The sequence below is a fragment of the Colius striatus genome, chromosome 13 (genome assembly GCF_028858725.1).
Source record: "Colius striatus isolate bColStr4 chromosome 13, bColStr4.1.hap1, whole genome shotgun sequence".
Classification (NCBI taxonomy): Eukaryota; Metazoa; Chordata; class Aves; order Coliiformes; family Coliidae; genus Colius; species Colius striatus.
The window spans coordinates 22,725,123-22,748,479 of NC_084771.1; the positions used below are offsets into that span (position 1 = coordinate 22,725,123).

General features: G+C 42.7%; 1 protein-coding gene across 8 annotated transcripts in view; it reads right to left on the reverse strand.

Moving 5' to 3' along the window:
- IL1RAPL2 (interleukin 1 receptor accessory protein like 2) overlaps nt 1–23,357 on the reverse strand; it is a 390,373-nt gene that overhangs the window by 356,484 nt on the left and 10,532 nt on the right. For 7 of the 8 annotated variants that reach the window (XR_009819683.1, XM_062006928.1, XM_062006927.1 and 4 more), the window contains one exon: nt 11,028–11,128. Coding sequence is in view for 7 of the 8 variants with exons in the window: in XM_062006928.1 (XP_061862912.1) it covers nt 11,028–11,109 (82 nt within the window). In the remaining variant the exon portion in view is untranslated. Of the gene's footprint in view, nt 1–11,027; nt 11,129–23,112; nt 23,350–23,357 lie in introns of those variants that run through there. The other variant, XM_062006929.1, reaches the window with a different exon arrangement.

The window sequence follows — 23,357 nt, forward strand, 5'->3', positions numbered from 1 at the left end:
AATACCTTAGAGCACAGTACCATCTGTGTGTATTCTACTAATGAGCTACTTCTTAGACTGAGTAAGGCCAGCCAGCCAACACCGATTACTCAGATGGAGAATGCCTAATGTTTAAGCAATTAATGAGCTCCTCTCTCAATCTACATAGAAGCTTCCTCTGTTTAATTCTCCTGGCATATTACAGTGTATCCTAAAGAAAGTTTCTCAGAGAAGAAAATTAAAGAGGAACACAACACAGCTCAGTTCAATTTGTGAGAGCAGAGCTCAAACCTTGTGTGTGGGACATAAGCTTGGCAAATCCCTGCTGGGACCACCCAGTGCAGCTGAGATGGAAAATAGCATCCCTGCAAAGGGGGGTAGCTCAGCTGCTCTCCTTGCTCTAGGCAGTTTGGAACACTAAGATACCTGTAATAACGCATCTAATAGCAGACTGGAAGGGTTGGTATCTTTGATGGTTTTATTCCTTTTCACTCACCAGTCATTTGGAAAAATCTGACCCTGACTCTCACCAAGCACTGCCCAGCTCAGCAGCTGGGAATGGCCAGCCATGGATGCTGTATGATCCACAGTCACTGAACACTTAGTAAGATGATTGACCTCTCCTATCTCGTCCCTTATCTGACTGATGTGATTTTAAAAGGGGAGCCTGATGGGACAATTAGATTATGCAAAAATAGAATTCCCTCTTCTGCCACTAAAAATATTTCTTAATAACCTAAACAAAGTTTAAGGAGATCAAAATTACCTTTTACAGCTCCCTGCTGGGAAGTGCTGTAGTAAAGCCTAGAACGAGTATTAAATTATCTCAGTAATTACATTGATAATGCACAACTTTCATGTGCACAATAAAACCATTAAAGGAGATCTGATTTTCACAAGTATATTGCACATCAGGATTCTGAAAGGGCAACCCTACATGCAGGAAAGGATGTGCTTGCCTTGCACAAACCTGAAAAACATGCCAATCAGCAGTGAAACTTACAGAGGAGAGCTTTTACCCAGCAGCCCCAGGAAGAAAACCCCACACTTGCCACCTTTGAAGATTCTTATATTGACACACTAATAACAGACTTAATGTAATATGCCAACTTAGTTTGACGTTACCGGGCCATTCTACAACCACAGTGTGGAATCTGCACTTTCTAAGTTCTCATGACCAAGGTAACAAGCATTTGACTTTTGAGGGGAAGAAATTATTCCAAAAGACAACTGATTACTATGGCACATCAAGGGTCTTCCTCGCTACAAGATGAAGCAAACTGGTGACACATTGTGCAAGAGACTTCACACAAGAAGTAATGCTGGGTAACCAACTGCTCAGTTCAGATTGGTGTCCTTCAGAGAAAGCCATCAATTATAGCTTTTTTGAAGGACAGCAATTGAAACAGCTCATTTGTAGACATTTCTAAAACAGGATTTAATAAAGATCCTTTCTTCACTGTCTGAGCTTTACCCTTTCCCTGTGTAAGGACCACATCAGTTGCAGCCAGTCACCCCAGGTGGCTGGATTTAGGTTTCATCTCTCACGCACTATGTCAGAGGCATGTTTTGCAGCTGGAACAAAACCATTTGCAACAAACACTGAATGGTAAAGAGCAAATTTAATCACCCAATCCAGATGAAAAAAAAATCATAATGCTGTAAATAATATGATGTAAAGTCATGGTGAATAGGAATTATGTTGACCTACATCAGAAGTCAGCCAAAAAGCTTCAGCTTTCAATCTGCTCCAATAAAGCTGAGACACTCCACACTGAAGTGCAGTTTCCATGTAGTCCCCTGATTTGCCTAAAATTACAGATATCATTTTGAATGGAAATATTACATACAAAATGTCATCAGAGATACACATCCTAATTTCTTTCCTTATTTTTTATTGTCTAAAAACCCATCATTATTCACACCTCTCTGGTGTTATACAATGGAACAACATTTTCAAGGTGACATAAAAAATAAGCAACAGATCCAAGGGCTCAAAACTACAATAATGACTTTCTTGGTATGAGTTTCAAATTTGCTTTTCTAAACCACAAGTTAAAAACAAGCAGGTTTCAGAAATAATTTACAATTGGGTTACATACTCTTCAACAGAAGCCTGCAACTAGAGAGGAAGAAACGGGTCCAAGCAGTGGTCTCCCTTCACCAGGAAGGCATAACGGAGAGCAATGCTGATGGCTGCAGATCCACTTTCAATCTGGGAGCCAAAAAAGTGTACAGGATGACCTGGCTCCACTAAAGCATTTCTACTTTCTCAACTTTCAGATCTCCTCTGCAGGAAACCTGAGAGACTTGACATAGCCAGCTGCTTCCCAGCATGGAATCCCAGAAAGGGTAGGGTCCTGGGTACTATGTGTTCAAAGCCTTCCAGCTTCTTCATCCAGCATCCATGTCAAGGTTCCTAGAAGTCTTGGCATTCAAGTGCAACTCCTGAATGCCCCAGAGATACAGAGCCTGGCAATAACCCTGCTTTTGATTCATGTTCCAGCAGTTTTCCAACACTTATTAAATGTATCCATCTCAGGGGATTTACTCTTCAAAATGAAACTGGTGTCACTGAAAAAGAAATTCTGATGAGCCCTATTCTGTAGAATGTAACTATATTTCTGCATGTCAGCATTAGCTCAGAGACATCAGAATTATTACATCTCGCATTACTCTTCCTTTCCAGGCCCTCCCACACATATATCTTTCTAAATATGTAAGACAGCAAAAACATGCATGAAGAGGCTCTGCACATTGATCCAAATAAGCTTAGATTCACAACGTGCATCAGCAATACAAAAATAAAATGCATAAATCCAAGCACAAACAGCTCCTGTTGTTTTGAGAAAAATCTGATCTGCTATATTAACATCAGTCTTCACAAACATTAAGTCAATTTTATCCTCAACATACCAGACAAAAAACCATTAGCTCTCAAATAATAAAACCTTAAAATTCTTTAAAAAATCTGTGAAACAACTTTGCACTCAAATTTTAGATGTATTTGTACAGTGGAATGAAAGGACCAGCGTTTCTTTAAACAAACATGAACATCTGGTTAGACCATACACTGAGGTGTCCTCGGACAAAGTTGTTTTAAGCTATTCACATATCTGACAGTAAAACTTCAGTTCTTCGTATTGCTAAAAATCTAAAGGTAGTTACTTGGTAAACACAGATGGAGCCAGAACGGCTCAAATGAAGCTAACTGCCTGCAGAGACACTGCAGTTTATGATCAATAAGTTCTTTGGGTCAGAGAAGTAAGTATATGCAGAGGTTTCTATGAACTTGGTTACCCAAGAAACTTGACTGGCATCTGCAAGGCTCATAGTCTTTCAGGTATTCCATATGCCATTTTACAGTCTTCAGTGCTTTTCCCTCTTGTGATCCCCACTATACACTGAGAGGACAGTTTATAGCCAACACATACAACAGACTTGTAATATTCAATGGCAAAAGCTCTAAGCCTACAACTAGCACAGAAAATCTGGTATAGTAGATTCTCTCTCCTCCTGTTTTTCCTCCATTTCCAGCAGAAATTAGTATATTTTATTTTAAAAAAAAACCCAAAAAACCAGAAATGACAAACACTTTTCTCCAGCACATGCACCTAAGGGCATTCTACACATACGCTTATTTAGTTTCAAAAATTCTGCTGGAGACAGTCCTGGTTTCCTCATCCTCATCTAAGGCATTACCCACATAACAGAAGAGAAGGAAACATTTAAACATTATTCCTCTAAATCACCTTCAGTGCACTGGGCAACCTTAACATTGCTTTGTCTCTGGGTTACTTTCTACCATCTGTAAAATAGGAATAACTATGGTGCAAACATTAGAGACAAAAAACACCTGTATTAAATATTCTGGTAGCAGATGCTTACTGAAGACACCAAATAGTCCCATGAGACTTAAAAAAAAACCCTCTGCCAAGGTAAAAAAGCACAATTAGAATACTGAAAGTCCAAAAGATAACTCTACCATCATGTTTCAAGGCCTCTACTACACAGCCCTAACATCTGGAACAAAGGATGCAGAAATCTCAGTTGGTACCTTTTTAAAGCCATACTGATCCCTCAAAGATGCAAATCAACTGCATCTGTCTTACATTGAAGTGTCAAAATACCTTCCTCAAAACAAAAAAACAACTAAAGTGACTGGGAGTGGGTTTCCATAGATCATATGCAGCACAACAGAGCTACAGCTTTGTGCATCTCAAAGGTAGAGGAGGTTTAAAACAAGTCAAGCTAACAGAAATACCCCACACTGCCTCTGTTCCAGCCTCAAGCAATGAACTAAATGGGGAAGGGCAAGCAAGAAGGAAATGCTGGGAGTGGCTGGTGGGCACAGGCAGCCTGGTTATTGTGCCTAGGAAAAGCAAAGTGCTCAGGACAGAAGCTTAACTTTATTAGTCATGCTTCTTAGGGTTAGAGATTAATAAAGTGATGAAATATACACTCCAGGGATGACATTGCAGCTCAGATGAATTTTTATTTCAACTCATAGATAGGCAATGGTTTCTACTTTAGGGAGTTACAACAACATCACAGCAATATCACACATCTACATAGTAATGTTTGCCCATACATTAACTGCACTAAAGAGAATTCCTTCCTGCTTTAAAGGTCAACAGTTTGGAATACTTAGCTCTGCACCTCCTGAACAGAGTAATCTGTTTCCTTTATTATTTGTAAAAGCAACTTCTGTAAACGTAAAATCCAAAATATAACCAAAACTGCATCTTAATTTTCCTTTCTCTCGCTATTTCCCATAGCGATGCTGGTAGATCCCAGCATCTACCAATGCAGATGTTTACAGTTTTTAATGTTTGTCCACAGCTGCATTCATGGCTAAAACAGCTAAGTGAGGGAGTTTCTGATACAATGTGTCATAGGGAATGGCAATCTAAAACCCAAATGCGCTCACACCAACTAGTCACTAGCAGATGTCCCGAACTGAGCAGACACTCATCTCTAGCACTACTGAACATGCTGATCTTGAAGACTGTGTTCTGGTAAGTTTGTGGCTGTATTATTTATAGTTTCATTTGAACATTACATAAGACAGACCTTTCAAAAATATTTTCATGAACAAGATAAAAAAAACAAAACATGCCAGATCAACCTTCCTTGTCCCTCGGGACAGTCAGTTTCAGAGTCAGAACATGAGCCTAGGACACACACCCTCCAAGCGAGCACATTAGAAACGCTGAAATGAAGACCTCTCTTCCAATCTCCACCGAGATCTTAAAGAGAACAAAACAAAGACACCTTGATACATTTGTTTTCTCATTTTAAAAGGCCCTATTTTGAGGAGGGGAAAAAAAAACCAGTATTCTCCAGTTAAAGGCACGAAGCTGGAAGATTTCTCAATGATGACAACATGTCTGCTAGAGGCTCAGGTATTATTAATAAACTCTCACATGCTGCAGCTAGCTGTAGAACAGATATCCAAACAGCTGACATGATGCCCATTGCAAAAGTGGAAGATTATAGATTTTTAACTGAGGAAATTACATTTCTCTCCTGCTTTGCTCATTTCCCCGTTTCTAAAGATCCCACCTTTGTGATTTACTGCGCTTTGAAACAATTTAATTGTGTTCATTTATTTTATTCAGACACAGCTGCGGTTTCCCTTTTGGGAAAGAAGCCTGGCTTTAATATTTAAGTATCAGCTCAATATTTTAATTGTTTTAATTATACATGAACTCGTTTTAAATTAGTGTAATAGCTAAAAATTCAAGTCTTTAAATAAGTTCAATATTTAAACCCTGTCAGCTTGAGGTCACTAAAAAAACCCCCCAAAACCTCTAGCAGCTTGTTTCCTTTCTTGCTCTTCTCTATGCATCTCCCTTCTTCCCCACCAGCAAACAGAATGTCTAAATGCTGCCAGCTGTCTCCCTGATTGGTCTGTCTAGCTGCAATGCTGTTTTTTGTCTAGAGGAGTGGAAACCAAGGCTGAGACTCCCCTAACGAAGTGCAGGGACTACCGGTGCTCCACAGCTTCCTTGCTGTAGCCCCTCGGGACCTGGCTGAGCGCAGGAGCCAGGCTCCTCGCTTCCCACTGATCCAAACTGAACAGATGGAGAGCAGCCGTGAATCTGTGAGCAGACACAACCATATGCAAGAGGGACTGTACATTCCTCCACTGATGACAGCTTAGAACAACAGCGATTCCGACTTTTTTGTTTGCTGGAGCTGTGAATAACTTCCCATCTTCTGGGAAAAGTAAGAGATCAGTGTGTGCCTATTAGTGTTGCCAAGCTGCCATTTCCTCTATGCCTGTACATTAGTTGCAGTAAGTAAAAGCTGAAAACCTCTTCTGCATCACTGTTTCAGAAATGGACAGGACTCATAGCCACACATATTACATCAAGGCCAGAAGTCAGCTCTTAGGACAGATGCAACTGCAAGCTGCAACTGTGAGTGCTCATCCTGCAGCCCCTCTATAGGGTCATTCCAGCAGGAGCAACAGACTTTTAAAAGTTAGGTTCCTCTAGGATATCCCACTCCGGGTACAAACCTACAAGTCACCTCTGAAGTACAAACATCTCCACTTCTATGTGTGTCACGGTTCTCCTGGCCAAAGTCATCAGGCAACAATACAGACAGAGTGAGCTTCAAAGAAGGGAAGAGAGGGAAATCCTAGGCTAGAGCAGTGACGACTAGTAGGAAAGTAAATGTCTCCTGAAATGTCTATAGCAGACCACAGAAAGTGCGTGAGATTTAAAAGGCAGGAAATATCAAGGCAATATGTTTTAAATTACTGTTTTAAAGCACTATATCCCAACCACTGCAACATCAATGAGAGAATGTAAGACAATTTGGCTATGCTCATACACCGCAAGGCATTGTACTAAGCCAAGCCATCTCTCTCCCAAGCTGGCTGCAGGTGAAGGGTGATGGAGTGCGTAGGGCATCTGAGACACACTCACTGCTTTTTGGGTTGTCCCTAGATACATAGGAGAAGGAAGGCCAGAATCCCAAACCACATCCATCTGACATGCTGCAGAGGAAAAGATACAAAACTCTGGTTCTTGTAGCTTGGAGGACATTCCAGTGCCAGGCCTGAGGCAATTAAGCTGTCAGTCTGCAGAAAGACTACCACCAGCTCTGCAGCCAGCAGCCTCGTAGAAACCTTGGGGATGTCTGCCTATGCTCCTCCATACAAGGCTGGCATGCCCTTTGGAGCTCTAGCATGCTGAGACAGGGTATTTCAGCTCAGCAAATAAACACAGCAACAATAAATGGTATCAATTATTCACTAATGGAATTAAAGCCCAGTCAGTCAAACAATCTATAATCTGAACAATCTTTTGCTTAAAAAATGCAGTGATTTTTTAATTGGGTTTACATTCCCTGCTATGACTATTCAAAGCACTATACAAAGGGCTGGGGAAAAGAAGTCTTTAATCAGATTAAAAAGAAATCACCTGCCAGCTAGGAACATAGCAGCTCCCACATCCTCAACTTATTTGTATAACCTCCACCTGTAAAATACCATTTCTGGGATATCGCTAAGGCTGCAGTCCCAGCATTAGCTATTTGCTCAGTTTTACTTCCTAAAGCAGGCAAAAAAGGACAACCTGCAGCCTTCAGAAAAGCTTCTTAACACTAAAAAATGCCTGTGAAACTTAAGTCAACATTACATTCACACAGATGCTTGAGGCAAACTATTCTGTTCCCACCACAAACAGCAATTATTACTCTATAGACATGACAGATTTCTTCTGGAGCATCTGGAAGTTGCTGCCTGTAAGGAAGAATCTGACTAGCATAATTAAATTAGCTCACCCATTTTAATTATTTTGGCATCACATTTCAAGTGAGAAGCAGTCAAACAAATTTGTCTTGCTACAAATTTCTGTCAATTTTGCAGTATTGCAAAATACTCTAAAGCCTCTGCATAGCCCTCACATGCATTCCTGCTTGTCTCCTCCAAAAGGAAATACAGATACTTGAATCTAGAACAAAGTAAAAGGACATGAGAGAACTCCTTCGGTTCTCATTTCCTCTTCCCTTCCATGGGGACTGTTTCTTCAGCAAACTCTAATTCTATGCTTTTAACTGGAGCATCATTTCACCACTTTCTTAGATCCTCTGCTCCCAATCTCTCTTCAATGACTCTTTGTCTGTTGTCCAGCCCCTATGTACTGTCCGCATTTGCTGTCTGGAGTTCTCATCTTCAACTTTCTCTCCTTGGGTTTCAATTCCTTGCCTTCAAAGGAGTATTTTCCCACCAGCCTCTGAAGATGCCTTCCTAGTCAAACCTCTGTACTCTCTAAAGCAACATCAGTTTCCCAGCATTCTGCACTGCTTTTGACTGCTTCAGTTGAAGAGATTCCTTTGCATTACCCAAAAACATCACCACACTTTCTCATTACTCCACCTCAAGTCCTCTTCAGTGAAGCTTTCTTTCGATTCTCCCTACCCCTTAAACAAGACATATTCTGTGATACTATATATGCTAGTCAACTTCGTAATTGCTCTTGTACTTAATACTGATCACAACTCTGGCCACTCATGCAATAATTCTACACATTGCTTGGGAAAATGCCAGTCTACGTAAGTCAGCAAACACATTGATACCCTGATTTTGCTGGTTTATTACCCTAGTAGCCCAAATCTGTCTTTATCATCAGTGTCAGCACTTTCTGTGCACTGTTTCACACAGCTCTACATAACTGTCTGCACAATTTCCCTTCCTCTTCTAAGGATGCTCACCAGCTTAGACATCCCCAGACCAACTGCCAGCAAGACCCAACATACATCCAGAACACTGCTGCAGAGTTCATGTCCTCAGAGTGTCATATGGGCACTCCATCCACTCCCCCCACCCTAGCTCTCATCTGCAGCTAAAGCAGTCCTGCTTTCAGACATCCTGCTGCACAGTTTACACTTTAGTGCAGCTGCCCACAAATAACCATTAAATTACTCGCCCCTTCCCACTCTCCCTTACCAAGACACTAGTAAACAAAAATAAACTACAGCACCAGCACATCACAGCTACTGTCACCCTATCAAGCAACATGGCCCCATTGTTTCTTCATGCATTTGCCCATCTGTATCCACTATCTCTGATCTACTTCAACAACAATACAAATACTTAAAGTTCAGAAGCCTCTGGAACATCTGTCCCTTCACAACATGTAACATTTAGTGAAGCCCCAAGCACCAGTCCTTCATACCTAAAGACTCTTTACAGAAAGGGAGTCAAATTGCCAATTTTGCTACAAGTGCTGAAATCACAGAACAGAAAATGTATTTCACACACATTTTAGTGGAAAAAGAAAAAGCTGGGGAAAAAAAAAATCAATAGTTTGCTCCACACAGCAACCTAAAAGTCAGCATGTATGACACAACAGATATCAGAGGTGAAAATCAACATGTACTTGCAAAGAAACTATAATTTTACCTTACGTGCATTTTCCCCCTTCATCTTATACTCAACACACACCAACTCAATCAAATGAAAAGAAAAAGAAACGGCTATTCACTAGTGAGTTACATTTAGCAGTAGGCAGTCTAACGTCCTAAAGCATTTTTCCCCACTGCTAGTCAATCTGAATTGATAGTGTCGAGAGCTGCCACTAACACAGACATTCTGCAGAATCAAAGAAAGCAGATTAAAAATAACTAACTCAACAACCACTAAAATGTGATTAAAGGTAAACTACCAGCCAGATGATGTTATAACCACAGACATGTTACTTCTACAGATGTGTACTTCTGATAAAGGGAATGCAAAGGTCCTTCCCTTCCAGCCAGTGGTGTTGCCTGGCATCAGTGAAACAGGCTGCTCAGTTATACAGATTAGGGATCTCACAGAGGTTCCCATCCAGGCCAGGAACAATGTTTTTTTAAAAACAGGAACAGCACTGCCCTTAGCAGAGTTTAGATCAAGCTCCATTGTAGCCAAATCCCAATATCCATCACTACTCTCACAGGGCAAAGAGGGCTCAAGCCACAACAACCACAACAAAAGGCTGTAGACTAGTTTGATTTAGCAACATATATTTGGACTTCCTAACCCAGCAGAAAGAATTCAGTCTAGCATCTGGTAGTTCCCAGAGTAACATTTCCCAGCCTAGGATGTGACATCTAATTGTTTATAATAGATGGATCAAAAACTTTTCTTCTCCGCTCTCAAGAAATGCAGAAATTAAACATTAAGCTGGCCACTACACCTGAAGTTAGTGATTTCTGTTTGTATGTGCACTGTAGTAGGTCAACATGTAAGTTTAGAAGTACAGCATTTATCCTGCATTGGCTACCTGCTCACGGACACAAGGCTCTAGCAGACTAACAACACTACGAGTCTGCCCAAAGTCCTTCCAAACTCACACCTTACTTGAGAAAGGCAAACAGCCTCATAAAGTCATTCTCTTTGAGGGGGGAGAGCTGCCTGGACTAGAAGACATTTCAGGCTCTAATACAGACGAAACATCATCCAGATCTGTCCTGGAAGAGGATACTCCAATGCTTCTTGGAAGTATCCTGTTATTAGTGCTGATTTTCAAATGCAGATGTAAACATAAACCAACTCCCACTCCTTTCCACTGTCAGGCTAACCAGAGATCATCTACCTAAGAAAGCTCTTCCCAGACAACCTTAAATATGATCACACATATGGCTGGCTTGACTTTTTGGAAGGTGTACTTCTAACATACAAAAAAAAAAACCCATCCAGCCTTAAAAGTCACCACAAACCCCACCCATTAAGAAAATCTCTGAGCATGAGTACAACAATGTCACAGTCATTATTACCTTTGTCAGTTTTCAATCAGATCAACCTTTTCTCTTTTTTTAATACATAAAACAAAACATGAAGGTGTTTCCAAATAGCTTAAAGTCCCATCAACAGAACTTTATGAGGAAATTCATTCTGAAACATCTGGTAAGCAAACCATATTGGTTATGAGAGTGGTTTTCTTCAGAAGAGAACAAGCAGCATACATATAAAACAAAAGGCAGCCAACTAAAACGCTTGATTGCATGAGCACTAGGTCCAGATTGAAAAGTAAAAATATTTTTCTGTGACTTACCAGAATTTCTCTTTGACACGAGCTTCAAATTCATGCTGACTACAGTACAGACCACAAGAACCAAGAGAACAAGAGGCTTCATCTTTCACTTTCTGTGACAGCTGAAATGCAAACATAGTATGAAGTCTGAATCACAGCTCTTCACTACAACAAAGTAGCAGCTACAGTTAAACATTTCTCAAAGAACCATTACAGGGCAACAGCTTAATCTAGTGACTTCTGGGTTTATTTTTATGCAGAGGTAGGAAAACATAATGGTTCAAAGTAACTGTCTATGAATAATTTACCTCTGAGTACCACACAAAAGGGTTGGCTTTTTTTTTAAATGACACTTTGAAAATATAATTTTGTCTAAGAAAAACCACAAGACTTAACTGTTTATTTGAAATAGTGTAGGTCCAATCTGGCACATTCTTGTATGTTATTTAAGTGGGAGACCCTGACAGTCATTATTAGTTTTGTCTCATGCAAACAGGTCACACATTTAAAAATACTTCACATTGTTCAGGAAAAGATAAAGAGTAAGTTATTCATGCAATTTCTCTTAGCAACCTTATTTTCTCACTGGTAACTTTGCAAAAGCTCCTACAATGAATTAATGCTATTCCAGAGACTTCTATGAAATGAGGTAAAGCCAGGCGAACAAAATTCTGAAATAAATTAAGTCAGATCTCAAGTCTCTTAAAAGATAAAATTAGTCTCTTCTATGAACTTTATTACCTACTTTATGTGCATTAAAAAGGAGGAGAATCTAGTTTAAAATTGCATTTTAAATTCTGTATAATTACTGTAACTAATTCTGTTTTCATTTACAAGTGTGAGGTCATTCCAGGAAACATAGCGAGAGCAAACTGAGGCTCCTCATCTGCATTTAGACATAGGTAAAATGAACTTGAAGGCAGCAATGCCCATCTCTATATAGATACACACATACCTCTCTCTAAATGAGAGAGATGCTTAATTATAAGATAGAGTCCTCAAATATACGCTTAGGTTGAAGTCACGGGCCTTTAGGTGGCTTGATATATTTAGACTCCAGCAATTCATCTCCAGATCAGACACAGATTTTAGTTCAGGATCGTTAGTGTCAGATGAAGAGGGCAGTCACCTAAATCAGTATGACATCAATATTTGCACCAAAAGATCCCACAAACATTTTAGAGCGGTTTCTTTTAAACAGAAAGGCACATAACTACCCACATTGGCAGTCAAAACAAAGGCCAACAAGACAGAATCAGTCTTTAAACAGGGTACCACATCCACCTGCCTGCGCCGCTCAGGTACTCTCAAACATGAGACCAGTCCAGACCCCTGCAGCTAAGAACATTTGCTCAATGTGATAAATCAGCAAGAGGGTGTAATGTCCTGCAGTTTGCTGGAAATTATTCATTTTAATTTGAGTTTATTACATCAAATATTCTTCCCTTGTAATTTTACCACCAGCCTACTGTTGTGTGAAGAAAATGTACAGAACCATGTATAATCTTTCACACAATGGCAATTATGCTGCTATTCAATTACTTAAAAATTACCACTTACAACTGAAGTTTCCCCCCCTCTCACCTTACCATACTGCAAGCTATAAATAGGCAATGGAATTTTTTTCCCCCCTCGATTCTATGTTCCCATGGGCACTTTATGCCTATTGATTCCTCATAGTAATGATGCTAAAGGGGTTTTCAAGGAATAATACATGCTGAAGGCTGTCTGACAGTGGTTAATGGCAGAATTAGTATTCATTCTTCCTTAACCTCTCCTTGGAGTACCAAAATCCCAGAACACGCAAGGCCATCTTGACAAGAGAGCTTAAAAAAAAAAAAGTAATTGAACTAAATCCTTTGACAGATAATTGTAATGATGATGTTATGCCAGAATGATTTTCAAGTGTAGCTTTGCAAATTACTTTCTCCACTTTCCTCTCTTCAGTTATTACAGATGAAGTATGTAACTCCTAGGTCTTTTTTCATGTTGGACCCTTCACCCTAAACAAACTATGCTGCATTAAATGCACTTAAAAATTCAAAGCAAGTTCTGCTGGCCAACATTCATGCTAGAGCTAGGGGAAAATTCTTGGTTCTATCAGCATTGATAGGAGTTTTGCTTCTTGAAGCCCTGGCCTCACCAAGACTGTAAGTGTCTGTACCTGCAAAAACCAGGAAAAGGGCAAGAAACTACTCAGCTATCCAGTCATTCACAGCCTAGCCTCAGCTTGTCACATCTGACCCAACTCCACGGAATCTGGTATGAAAACATACATCAGGGTTTGAGGTGTCATATTCACTGTCCTAGACATCCAAGCAGAAGGTAGGATCAGCCTCATGAGTGTGACCAGTGGGTCAGCTGGTTACTGTCCTGAGACAGCAGACAGCTATAGACAACAAAGCTGTTCAACTTGTCATATCATGGATGGTATTTTTTTTAAACATTCAATTTAGCAAAGAATACAAGTTACAGCATAAGACGTCTTTCCTCCAAAAGAATGTCAAGCAGACAGAAGAGGGAAAGTTGTACGTGTCCAGGACAAAGTCTATAAATTTGCCCAGGAGGAGATTTCTAGGGCTGAGCCCGAAAAGATTCCCATCGTGTCTCCCAATGGGACCCGTCACACAACTCCCTCCTCCATGCCACCTGCTCTCTGAACAGGCCACGGGATGGACTAGAGACTCGAGAAAATCCTGTGCTAGACCTACTAGCACTTACGGAAATAAATGCAGGGAAGAGTGTCTATGATCTAATGAAGAACATGAATAAAACTCTGCTAGCTTGAAGAGATATGTGGTGAGATAAACCAGTTAACACTCAATACCATTCTTCTATGAAGGAGGCATCTTTCTCCAAGAAGGGGCGATTTTGTCATTTGACAAACATTCTCCTTGCAGGCACTGAGCAGTAGTTCCCTGAGGAGCAGCTTACTTCGATGCTGTCAACTCCAAGCAGCTGTTAGAATGGGCTCATAGCTGTAACAAGAATGTAGTACTCTACTGGATACACCTCACAAGAATGGGACCAAGCTCAGGACCATTCCCAGAAGAGTGAAAAAGACATCTGACTTAATAAGGATACAGAAATACCAATTACAGCTAACTTGCCCAAGATCACTGAGAGGAGAGAGACATGGAATAAAGTGCTCCTTGAGAAGGCTGAAAGAATCACTAAACAAGTTAATGCAGCCCTTGTTGTGACCTGTCAGGTTGCATTTGTATAGAGATAAGTAAAGGAAGGTTGCTACCATCAGAGGGAGAAATGTAAGAGAAGTAAGGTGCAACAACTTTATTCTCAATCATTCCACTGCTAATGGGGCCATCCCTTCCCTTCTCACACCATTTGATGCTACAGACCACAGACTTCAGGCAGCTTTCCCAATCTGCTGTAAGCACACAGCAACTACAAGGGGACCAGGCTGCAATGCAGTACAAATTCTGTTCTTCTAACAAAAACCCTTGTTCCCATATACTGCCTAATGCCCTTCACCTGTGTTGACAAATGTCATGCTTTCCTCTGTGTGCTCAGAATAGAGGGCTTGGGAAATTGTGTCCCACTTTCTTCATGTACAGCTTGCTGTCCTTCCAGCACCCACTTCAGTTCACACAGCTTCCCAGACTCATAGAATGTCAAGTGACAAGGTTAGAAGAAAGCACTTAGAAACAAGAAGGAAATAGTAACATTAATATTCTGCTCAAAACCCAGCACTGAGATTCCCAGGTTCCCATGTTACACATAAGCTAGTTTTGCTCCAATTTCTACCACAAGCTTTGTTTATACAGTGTTCCTTTTTAAGAAAAAGCAAGAAAGAAATGGTGCATGTGTGTGCTCAGGCACACGGCTGTGCATAGCCTTAGATTTAGCGACACACCATGAGGCTCTGGAGGTTCTGGTTTTTCCATGGCAGGTGCTCATAAAAAGCAGCAGCTCACCTCTTCAGTGGTTTCCAATTGCCAGGGTTTGTTCCTCAAAAATCTCACACAAGTAAATTACAGTTTTTACCCCACGCAGGAAGGATGAAGTGGCAACAGTAATTCTGCTGGTGTCCTTAAAGCATGCTAGATGGTAGCTGCTGTTCATTTCTTTTCCAACTATTTCCTCATTCCACTTTTTAAGGCTTTGAATTTTAATATGAACTCTCTCTCAGGTCTTCTCTTCTTTTGCCAACACACCACACTTTGAGCTGTTTGTTACTGAAAGATTTTCAGTCTCCATTACATGCTGGATGGAAGCAATCCACAATGGGCACCAGTCCCTTTTTGTCACTACCTCAAACACAAACAAAAACATACTGAAGATCAAGGATGCATGCTAGCTCAAATAATGTATCTTCAGCTCCACTTGATATGGGTCATGCCGCATTCTTCGCTCTGTTGCTCAATGAGCATCAAAGAATATTTCATTTTGCTTAATTCACTGTGATTCTTCACCATCATAACCAGCCACTTAAGTTGCCTAAATATGCAATGAACGTTAATTCTACAAGGCAGTGTGCGCTCAGCATTTGTCTTGCTGGATTTCAGCCACCATTGGGCTCAGGTCCTCAACTAAATTCCCATCTGGCTAACTCTCCTTGTTCAGCTGAAATGCTACAAGAAACTTACAACTGAGGTAAGCACAGAAGGAACTCGGCAGTGCTTGTGTTGGGTAAACCTGAAAGTAACCAGCAACAATGAGACAACATCTAAGATGTTTGGGACTATTATTAGTGCAATAATGTATCAGCTGCATGACAGCAACAGAACAAGGAAAGGCCAAGATGTTGTCCTGAGGAAGCAAAGGGAACCCTAACTAAATAAACAATGCAACTGACAAGGCCACAATGCCAGTTTGTAATGACTCCTCCAAAGGCTGCATGTCTGAGTGGGAAAGAAAAGGAACAAACTGTAAAACTCACAGATCTTTTGGGATGTGAAAGGGGTAAAAATCACAATCACCTCAGTTATTTCAGAGGAAACCAACAGCACCACCCCTTAAGTGTTAATACTGAGGTTTTGCTTGAAACATTGCAATCTTTCCGTTAAAAACTTAAATATCTTCCAGACAACAACCTAGAAGATACAAAGCACAGCACCTTAAAGCTTCAAAAGACACCGTACAGTATAACATCAAAACACAAAAATGGCTTCAGGGGCAGGCACAGAAGAAAAATACTGTAGATGGCCTCCACACATTAACGTCTCCCGTTAACATTTCTGCCTGCTAAGAGTAGAAGTGATTTTAGCCACGTTAAAGTGGCAATCAGACTCAACACTGAGCAAACCGCTGGTTTGCCATGTAGAAAGAAAAACCCGTGAGTGTTAACACAAGAACCTTTTCCTGCAAGAACTTTACGTTCCAGCATTTATGGCAACAAAATAAAGAGTAGGAAACAGGAAAATCCCCTGAAACACAGATAAAGAGTCCAATATCTGTAGAATCAAAATGCTAATCAGAGGGGTTAGTGATGAGCATATGACAGAGGTACTCACTAAGAAAATTCAACAAAACCCTGAGCAGCCCATCCTAACAGATTCGTGAGCCAGAAGAACTAGAACTACTCAGCACTGATTAGCAGATCGAGTACTATCAGCTCACACCACACGCTGACCTCGATCCCCTAAGTCACACAGAATTCAAGTTCATTATGTCTTCAAAATTGGACTTTAAATCCCTGAATCATACTCCTCCCCCTATTGCACCAACTCCTGAACTTGGAAATGCAGAAAGCAACTGTAAGGAGGAACAACAAGAACAACAAACGTGCAGGAAAGTTAGCTATTATTTTTTAAGCCTCATGCCCAGCTGCACCATCAATGGTGTACTGATTCATCACTACCCCGGATTCTACAGAGAACTGTTGTTCCAGCCTGAACTTTGCAATATTCTAACTACACATCACAGGATAAAGGGCTATGCTTGTCCAGTATCGTGGCTTTTAAATTTGAGTAGTCCGGCCCTTTTATAGACATACAAAGTGAAATACACGTTGTGGGAGGAGGATTACAGCTGTACTTCAAACCCTCATGGCTTATGAGGTCAACATAATGGATCTATTAATTTACAGCCTTTTTTTTCCCCCTAGAGTAGGAGCTATTCATATTCTACATATATTTACTTCTGCAGATTGTGTTTTAATCAATATAGTGCTTCAGGCAACATGAACTACCATAGGCAATGTAAAGACTGTCATACCCAGAGAGTTTAGGTTAACAGTGGGGCTGAGCCTCTTGCCATTTTGCAGAAGTACTTAAACGATTACAGAAAAGACAGCTGAGGGAGAGAATAAAATGCAAAGACTGCTCACACTTGGAAAGCTAAACATATACTCTAGTACTGGGGAAAGATAAGTGATTTTAAGAGTCAGCTTTAATCAGCCTAACCAGAAATGATGCCATTTTAGCAAGAGAGTTCCTACAGCAGAGTAAGTCACAGTAGCAATCACAGCCATGGAGGGGAAGAGGAGTCCCAGCACTGGATGACCACCACATAGGCTTCCTAACATCAAGAAGGCATTGGGCATTGTCCCAGGAGGGCAGACTTCTTCTGGGCAGAGAGATGAATGTGGAGGCTACACTCTCGGACTCAGCCCAGCGAGCCTGCTCTGGGCTGTGGAGAAGCTCTGATTAGGGAAAAAAAAAAAAAGACTAGACTCTGAATCCTGCTTTTCAACTCTCTGGAGAAAAAACAGCAATTGATGATGAGCACTCACAGGCTTCAGAGTTGCTGATAAATCCTGGAAATTCTGGAAACCCGTGGCTTCACCTGACTTGGGTTTTTCAGTTGCTGACAGCAAGAGCAAACACCACTGCTCAGGTCACGGCCTTTTCCTCCTAAGTGCTTTAGACAATCTTGCCAGTGATCACAGGTATCCTCTACAGAGCCTCAGCCTCAAAAGGAGATGACATTTCAGATGAAAGAGAGATGTGAAAAGTCCATTCTCACCCACGCCAACTTCAAAACTCACCACTCTTACATCAAGAGGGGAGTGTGTCCAATTCACAGCAGCCTACGCAAGAGCATTACTAAGCCAAAAGATTAGATGCTTTGCTTCTTTCATGCTCACCACAACCTTGCTCCCCAAGCTGCTTTTGTAGACAAGCTATTAAAAATGGAGAGAGAGACAGCTGAAAAAGAGTTCTCAATCCAAAAAGATAGCATATCACTCCTCTTTCTCCCCCATGCTTCTTCTCTTCTTGCCCTGTGTTCCTCAAGGCTCATTAGGGAGATGCTCAGCACAAAACAGAACTAGATTTTAGACTGGGCTGCCATCTGCATGCTGAAATGCTCCCTGCTTTTACAGAGGAAACTGCTTTTACAGCATCTTAAAACAGTCCTCTTTCTGGGACCAAACAGAAAATGGACTGCAGTTGTTAGCAGTGTCAGCTGTATTGACGTTATATCTGCTCCTATAGACATTTATACCTCTGCAATATTTACACAGAAACAATATTTGCACTATTCATGGCAAACCTGGTCCATGGTTACTCCTGCACATTAATGAAACAAGCACTGAGAGAACACAACTCTGCATGCGATGTGCTTAGAATTTCATTCCTTGATCTCATTCACCACCACATGCTTCCCTAACTAATACATAATGCTCAAAGAAGACAGAATTAACAGAAAAAAAGATGACATACCAGCTGTTACGTTTCTTATAAAACACTCTTCCACAGTTTTCCACTTAGAAAACAGTTCCAGAGAAGCAAGGCAGGGCACTTTGCTGTCAGCAAAGGCAAGTTGCTTTCACTGTACTCTGCAACATCTCATAGTACCTTAAAGTGATAAACATATTCTTGATGAGGATTTTTTTTCCCCTTACATAACCAGAGACTAGTCTTTACCACAATGTATTTTGCTGGATTTTTCTGGGTGAAAATAAGAATTTAATTAAGCAAGCAAGCAAACAAACCTCCCAGAATGAGAATAAAGAGATACTGCTTATAGAACAGATATTTTATGGAAATCTTGTAAATAACAGGGGTTTGTTCCAGTGCCAGACGACATGAAATTAAAATGTCTTTTAGTTGCCCTGGAATTGCTCTGCCAAACAGACATCCTTGTTAATTTCACTGTTACATAAAGCAGTGGGAAGAGGGATGGAAGGGACTCTTCCTGTAGTGTTTTTAGGATAGAAAGGGACTGAAAAGGAAAAGGTTAGCTAAAACACCTCAGCAGAAGTTCCTAACGGGCAGCCTCTCTCCCACAAGCTTTGTCACTGAACTTAACACAACTTTTTGTCCTCCACTGATTCCAAGGGCAGCTCACCTAGGTCAAGTACCTACGAGATGTTGGAGGAAGCCTTGACCACCAGAGTTAACAAAACGATTCCCATTATTTTCAGCAAGGGTAAGGTCTCATCCCTTTGTCTTCTTTTCAAGGCTGTTTAGAGGAAGATTTATTTTTATTTTGGACACTCTGAAAAGCAAATGGCCTCTAGAAGTACTTCTTTATTTTGTGATACAGTTTAAATGTTCACTTTCCTTTCCAACACTAAAGACCTCCTGACAAATAGCTCAGACTCACATTGTTTGAGGAAGGCTTAGAAACAGAGAGCAGACATGGTTTCCCATACAGCCCTTTAAGGCTGTTTAATAGTTGTTCACGATTTAGCATCCCTTGATATTTCCAGCTTGAACCTCAGTTTGAAGTGAGAGATTACTCAGAGCCTGAATGTTTTGGAGATCAGGAAAGGTCCGTACATTATAAATGCTTATTTGTACTGAGATTCTTTCTTTCCCTGAGATGCACAGGTCAGTGCCACCAGGCTCAGCCACAGCTGGCAGCTCCTCAGCTCAGCCAGAGCCCAGCCAGCAGGGATGACAGACAGGCTGCCCAGGGCACAGACATGCTCCTTGGAACTTTTCCTCCACCTCCAATCCCACAGGGCTTCTCAATCCAGGACGTACGAAAATTTAGACCAAACAGCCTCTTTTCCATATACCACACAGAAGACACTGTTCTCTGTAGCTTTAACTCAGTAATTGTAACACGTACTCTTCTCAGGAAACTGCTGTGAACAGTCAGAGAAGAAATTACTCTGCCTATGCAAGCCAACCAAATCCTTTTACACACCCTTCCGAGTTTGAGAGCCTCACTTGGATGCTCCTACCATCTCCAAGCAGGCAGAGCATCCCAAGGGCTATGAGCCTCACATGTTTTCCCTTTTGCTTCCTCTTGCTCTGCAGTAGCCTACCTGCATCTCTGCCTCTGTACACAAGCTGCCCATTATTTCAACAGGGAATTGAAGCCAGCAGCTGCCCTGAGCCTCCAAACACACATACTCATAAGCCCTCCAGGGCTCAAGCTTATCATACAGTAGCAAGGTACAACAGCTATGAGATCCTGAGACCAGCAAGTGTGCTCCTACCTGCCTCCACTTCCTCACTCCTCTTCAGTCTCCTCTGGGCTTAAGGCTGAAAAGTCCAACTTCTTCTGAGGCCCAGGTCTCCAGCCTCCATCAAACCAGGAAACCTCCTTCTCCCTCTTCCATGCTGTGGTTCTCTGACTGACCAGAAGTGATCTGTGCCACAAGACCAGCCCTTCTGCAGAGCTCACTTTCTCCTCATCAGCTAATGAATCCCTCCTGACCCTCTCAGGCTCTTTTTTGATCTGACTTCTGTTTGGAGAGTGGCCAGTCCCCTCACACTGATTTCCAATAGCTTCAGTTATTTCCCTGCTCCAAAGGGCAGCCACTAGTATGGCAGCCCTGGAGATTATTAACAGGCTTTCCATTGCTCTGCGAGATACAAAACAGTTCAGACAAAGCTGATTGACACCACATGTGCACATGGGCTCCTGCAATTGTGTGGTAAACACTAAAATTGACTACAGTTGGTTGAATGCATTAATGTGGCACACCTGGGTCTTTTCCTTACCTCCTATGCAAGCAAATCTTACTCCAGTCTCCCTCCCTCTCCCCCCCCTCCATTTTTACTGCCACAGCATCAATCACCAAGCAATTTGAAGACAAACCTCCTATGAGCTTCCAAGTACTATGAAAGTAGAAGGCTGGTTTGCTGAGAACTCTTGAGTCTCACAAGCAAAACAACCAAAGATTCACCTCTCTCTCTCTCCAGTATTCACTTGCAGCTCAAGCAGGGGAGTATAAGGAAGTCTTACTCTCAGCCAACATCCCTGCATGGTCCCAATTGAGCACCCCTGCCCTGTACCCAAGAGCAGGCCAGAAGTGCATGAACAGCTACACACATAGGATATGTGCTTACCAACACGCTTGGTCACCAGCTAGAAAGCTTTAGTTTAGTAGAGGAAGGTCTCCCCTCACAGACTGGATCTGGAGCATGCTAGAGGTACAAGCTGCTGCCTAGCAACACAAGCACTGTGCAGGGAGGTCGGAGCATGGACCCCCCCCCCTTCCCAATTTGTCCTCCCACTCTAAGATGCTTCCTATGCACAGAGAAACACCCTCAGAAGGATATGGTACTAAATTCTTAGAAAGCCATCCTGCACATCATCAGTTACAACCTCTGCTTAACCATGGACTCGTCAAATCTTGAAGAGCACTGCCTGTGCCTTGGTGAACTGCCAGAAGTCTCTGCACATTCGCTGCACATGCATCACTCTAATAACTCATGGAGCCCAAAATCTGAAATCCTCAGTGTCCCTCTGTCCCCTCAGTCACTTGTCTGTTTCAAAACAAGAACCTGACTCACTGTCAGGCAGCTTCCTCCCCAGACTTACCTCCTGCTTGGGCTCTGGTATGGGCAAAGCTTTTCAGCCACTATCCTCCTCAAAACTGGCCCTCTCCTGCCTCAGAGGGAAGCCACTTCCCCTGCTCCACACAGAAGCAAGGCAGGCAGAGAGCTGCTCTTACAGCTGAGATATCTGACAGATACCACTGTCCACCAGGCAGCTGCACAGTTTTATCTCTGCTGAGAAATAACGCTCTCTTTTAAGCACCACATTTGGAGCGAGTGCCTCTCTCAAGCATGAATACAAGCACACTCACACAACGCCTGGGCACCCTGAAATAGCCCTTCCCCAACCCCTTCCCCACTCATGCACAGGCAGCAGCTAACCTCACCTGCCACTAACTCCTAATAATTCTCTGACAAGCCTCAAAACTACATGTGCTCTGATGGCAATACTGTAACAGCCACAAACCCTGACACTCTCTAAAAAAACCTACTTTTAAACACAATTAGGATAAAACCAAGGGAGTATAAACACTGCAGAGGAGCACAAGACTCAGCTCCTGCCAGGATGGGTTTTGCCTCATGCTGCAAGCCTAAGTTTTAGTGTTAACTCAAGAGCAGCAGAGGTTGTCCAAAGCACACAGACCTTACCATAACTTTGAGAAACAGCAGGTTATAGCATTTTCCACCAAAAACTTCAGATTCTTTGGCTGAGACAGCAGTCTAAAGGCAGCCTCTTTACAAACAGCCACTTAATCAAGTGCTTGAGAGAGGTTTTGTGCCCTTTAGCAGGTTTCTATCAAACCCCAGACAAAACAAGAGAAGCCTTATTACCACAAAAGTTTGGCAGACTTCCCGAGTGACCCAACGTTCAAGCCCCTGTTGAGGTACCTCAGAGCAGCCAAGCTACCAAAGAACCATCACTTTTTCAACAGGCTCCAGCAAGCTGCAACATCCCCAAAAAAACAAGTCCTCACGTGTTAAATCCCGGGCACTAACATTTTTTTCCCCAAGAAGACCCACGAGCGTCTGCGGTGCTCAGTGAGAGCCCCTCGATACTAACCAAACCCTCCTGTAGTGAGAGAAACACTTCTGGTGCGTCCACCGCCGCAGGGCCCGACGCGGGGAACCGCCGCACCAACACGGGCGGCCCCAGGCAGCCGCTGTTTAAAGAGCGCGACCCGCGGGGCACGGGGCGAGGAGCTGCGGAGAGGCCCCGGCCGGCAGCTCCTCGGCAGCAGCGGGTCTGCCGGGCTCCTTCGCCCGCCGCGGGGCTGAGGGAGGGACACGGCGGACGCCGCCGCTCAGCGCCGTCCCGCGCGGCGGGGGTGGCACGGGGGGGACACGCGTTGCACCCCAACTTTTCCGCTTCTGAGGGAAGGCGATTTTTTTATAAGAAAGAATAAAATACGGAAAAAGAAATGGGCGCGTCAGGGCACTGCACGGCACAGCCCGGCACGGCTTACCTCCGCGGCGGCTCCCCTCTAGGTCTCCATGCCGGCACGGCTCGTCCGACGCCGGCGGGCTGCGGGCGGGTCCCGTCGTGGGGGCAGCGAAGCGGCAGCCGGCGGTGCCGCTGTGAGAGCGGTACGGGCCGCCCGTCTGCTTCCCCTAGCGCCCTCCGTCTAGTTACGGCGGGGCGGTCGGGCTCCGGAGCCGCCGTGAGCCGAGGGGAGCGAAGCGGGACGGCGCTGCCCCCGCGCCGCCGCCG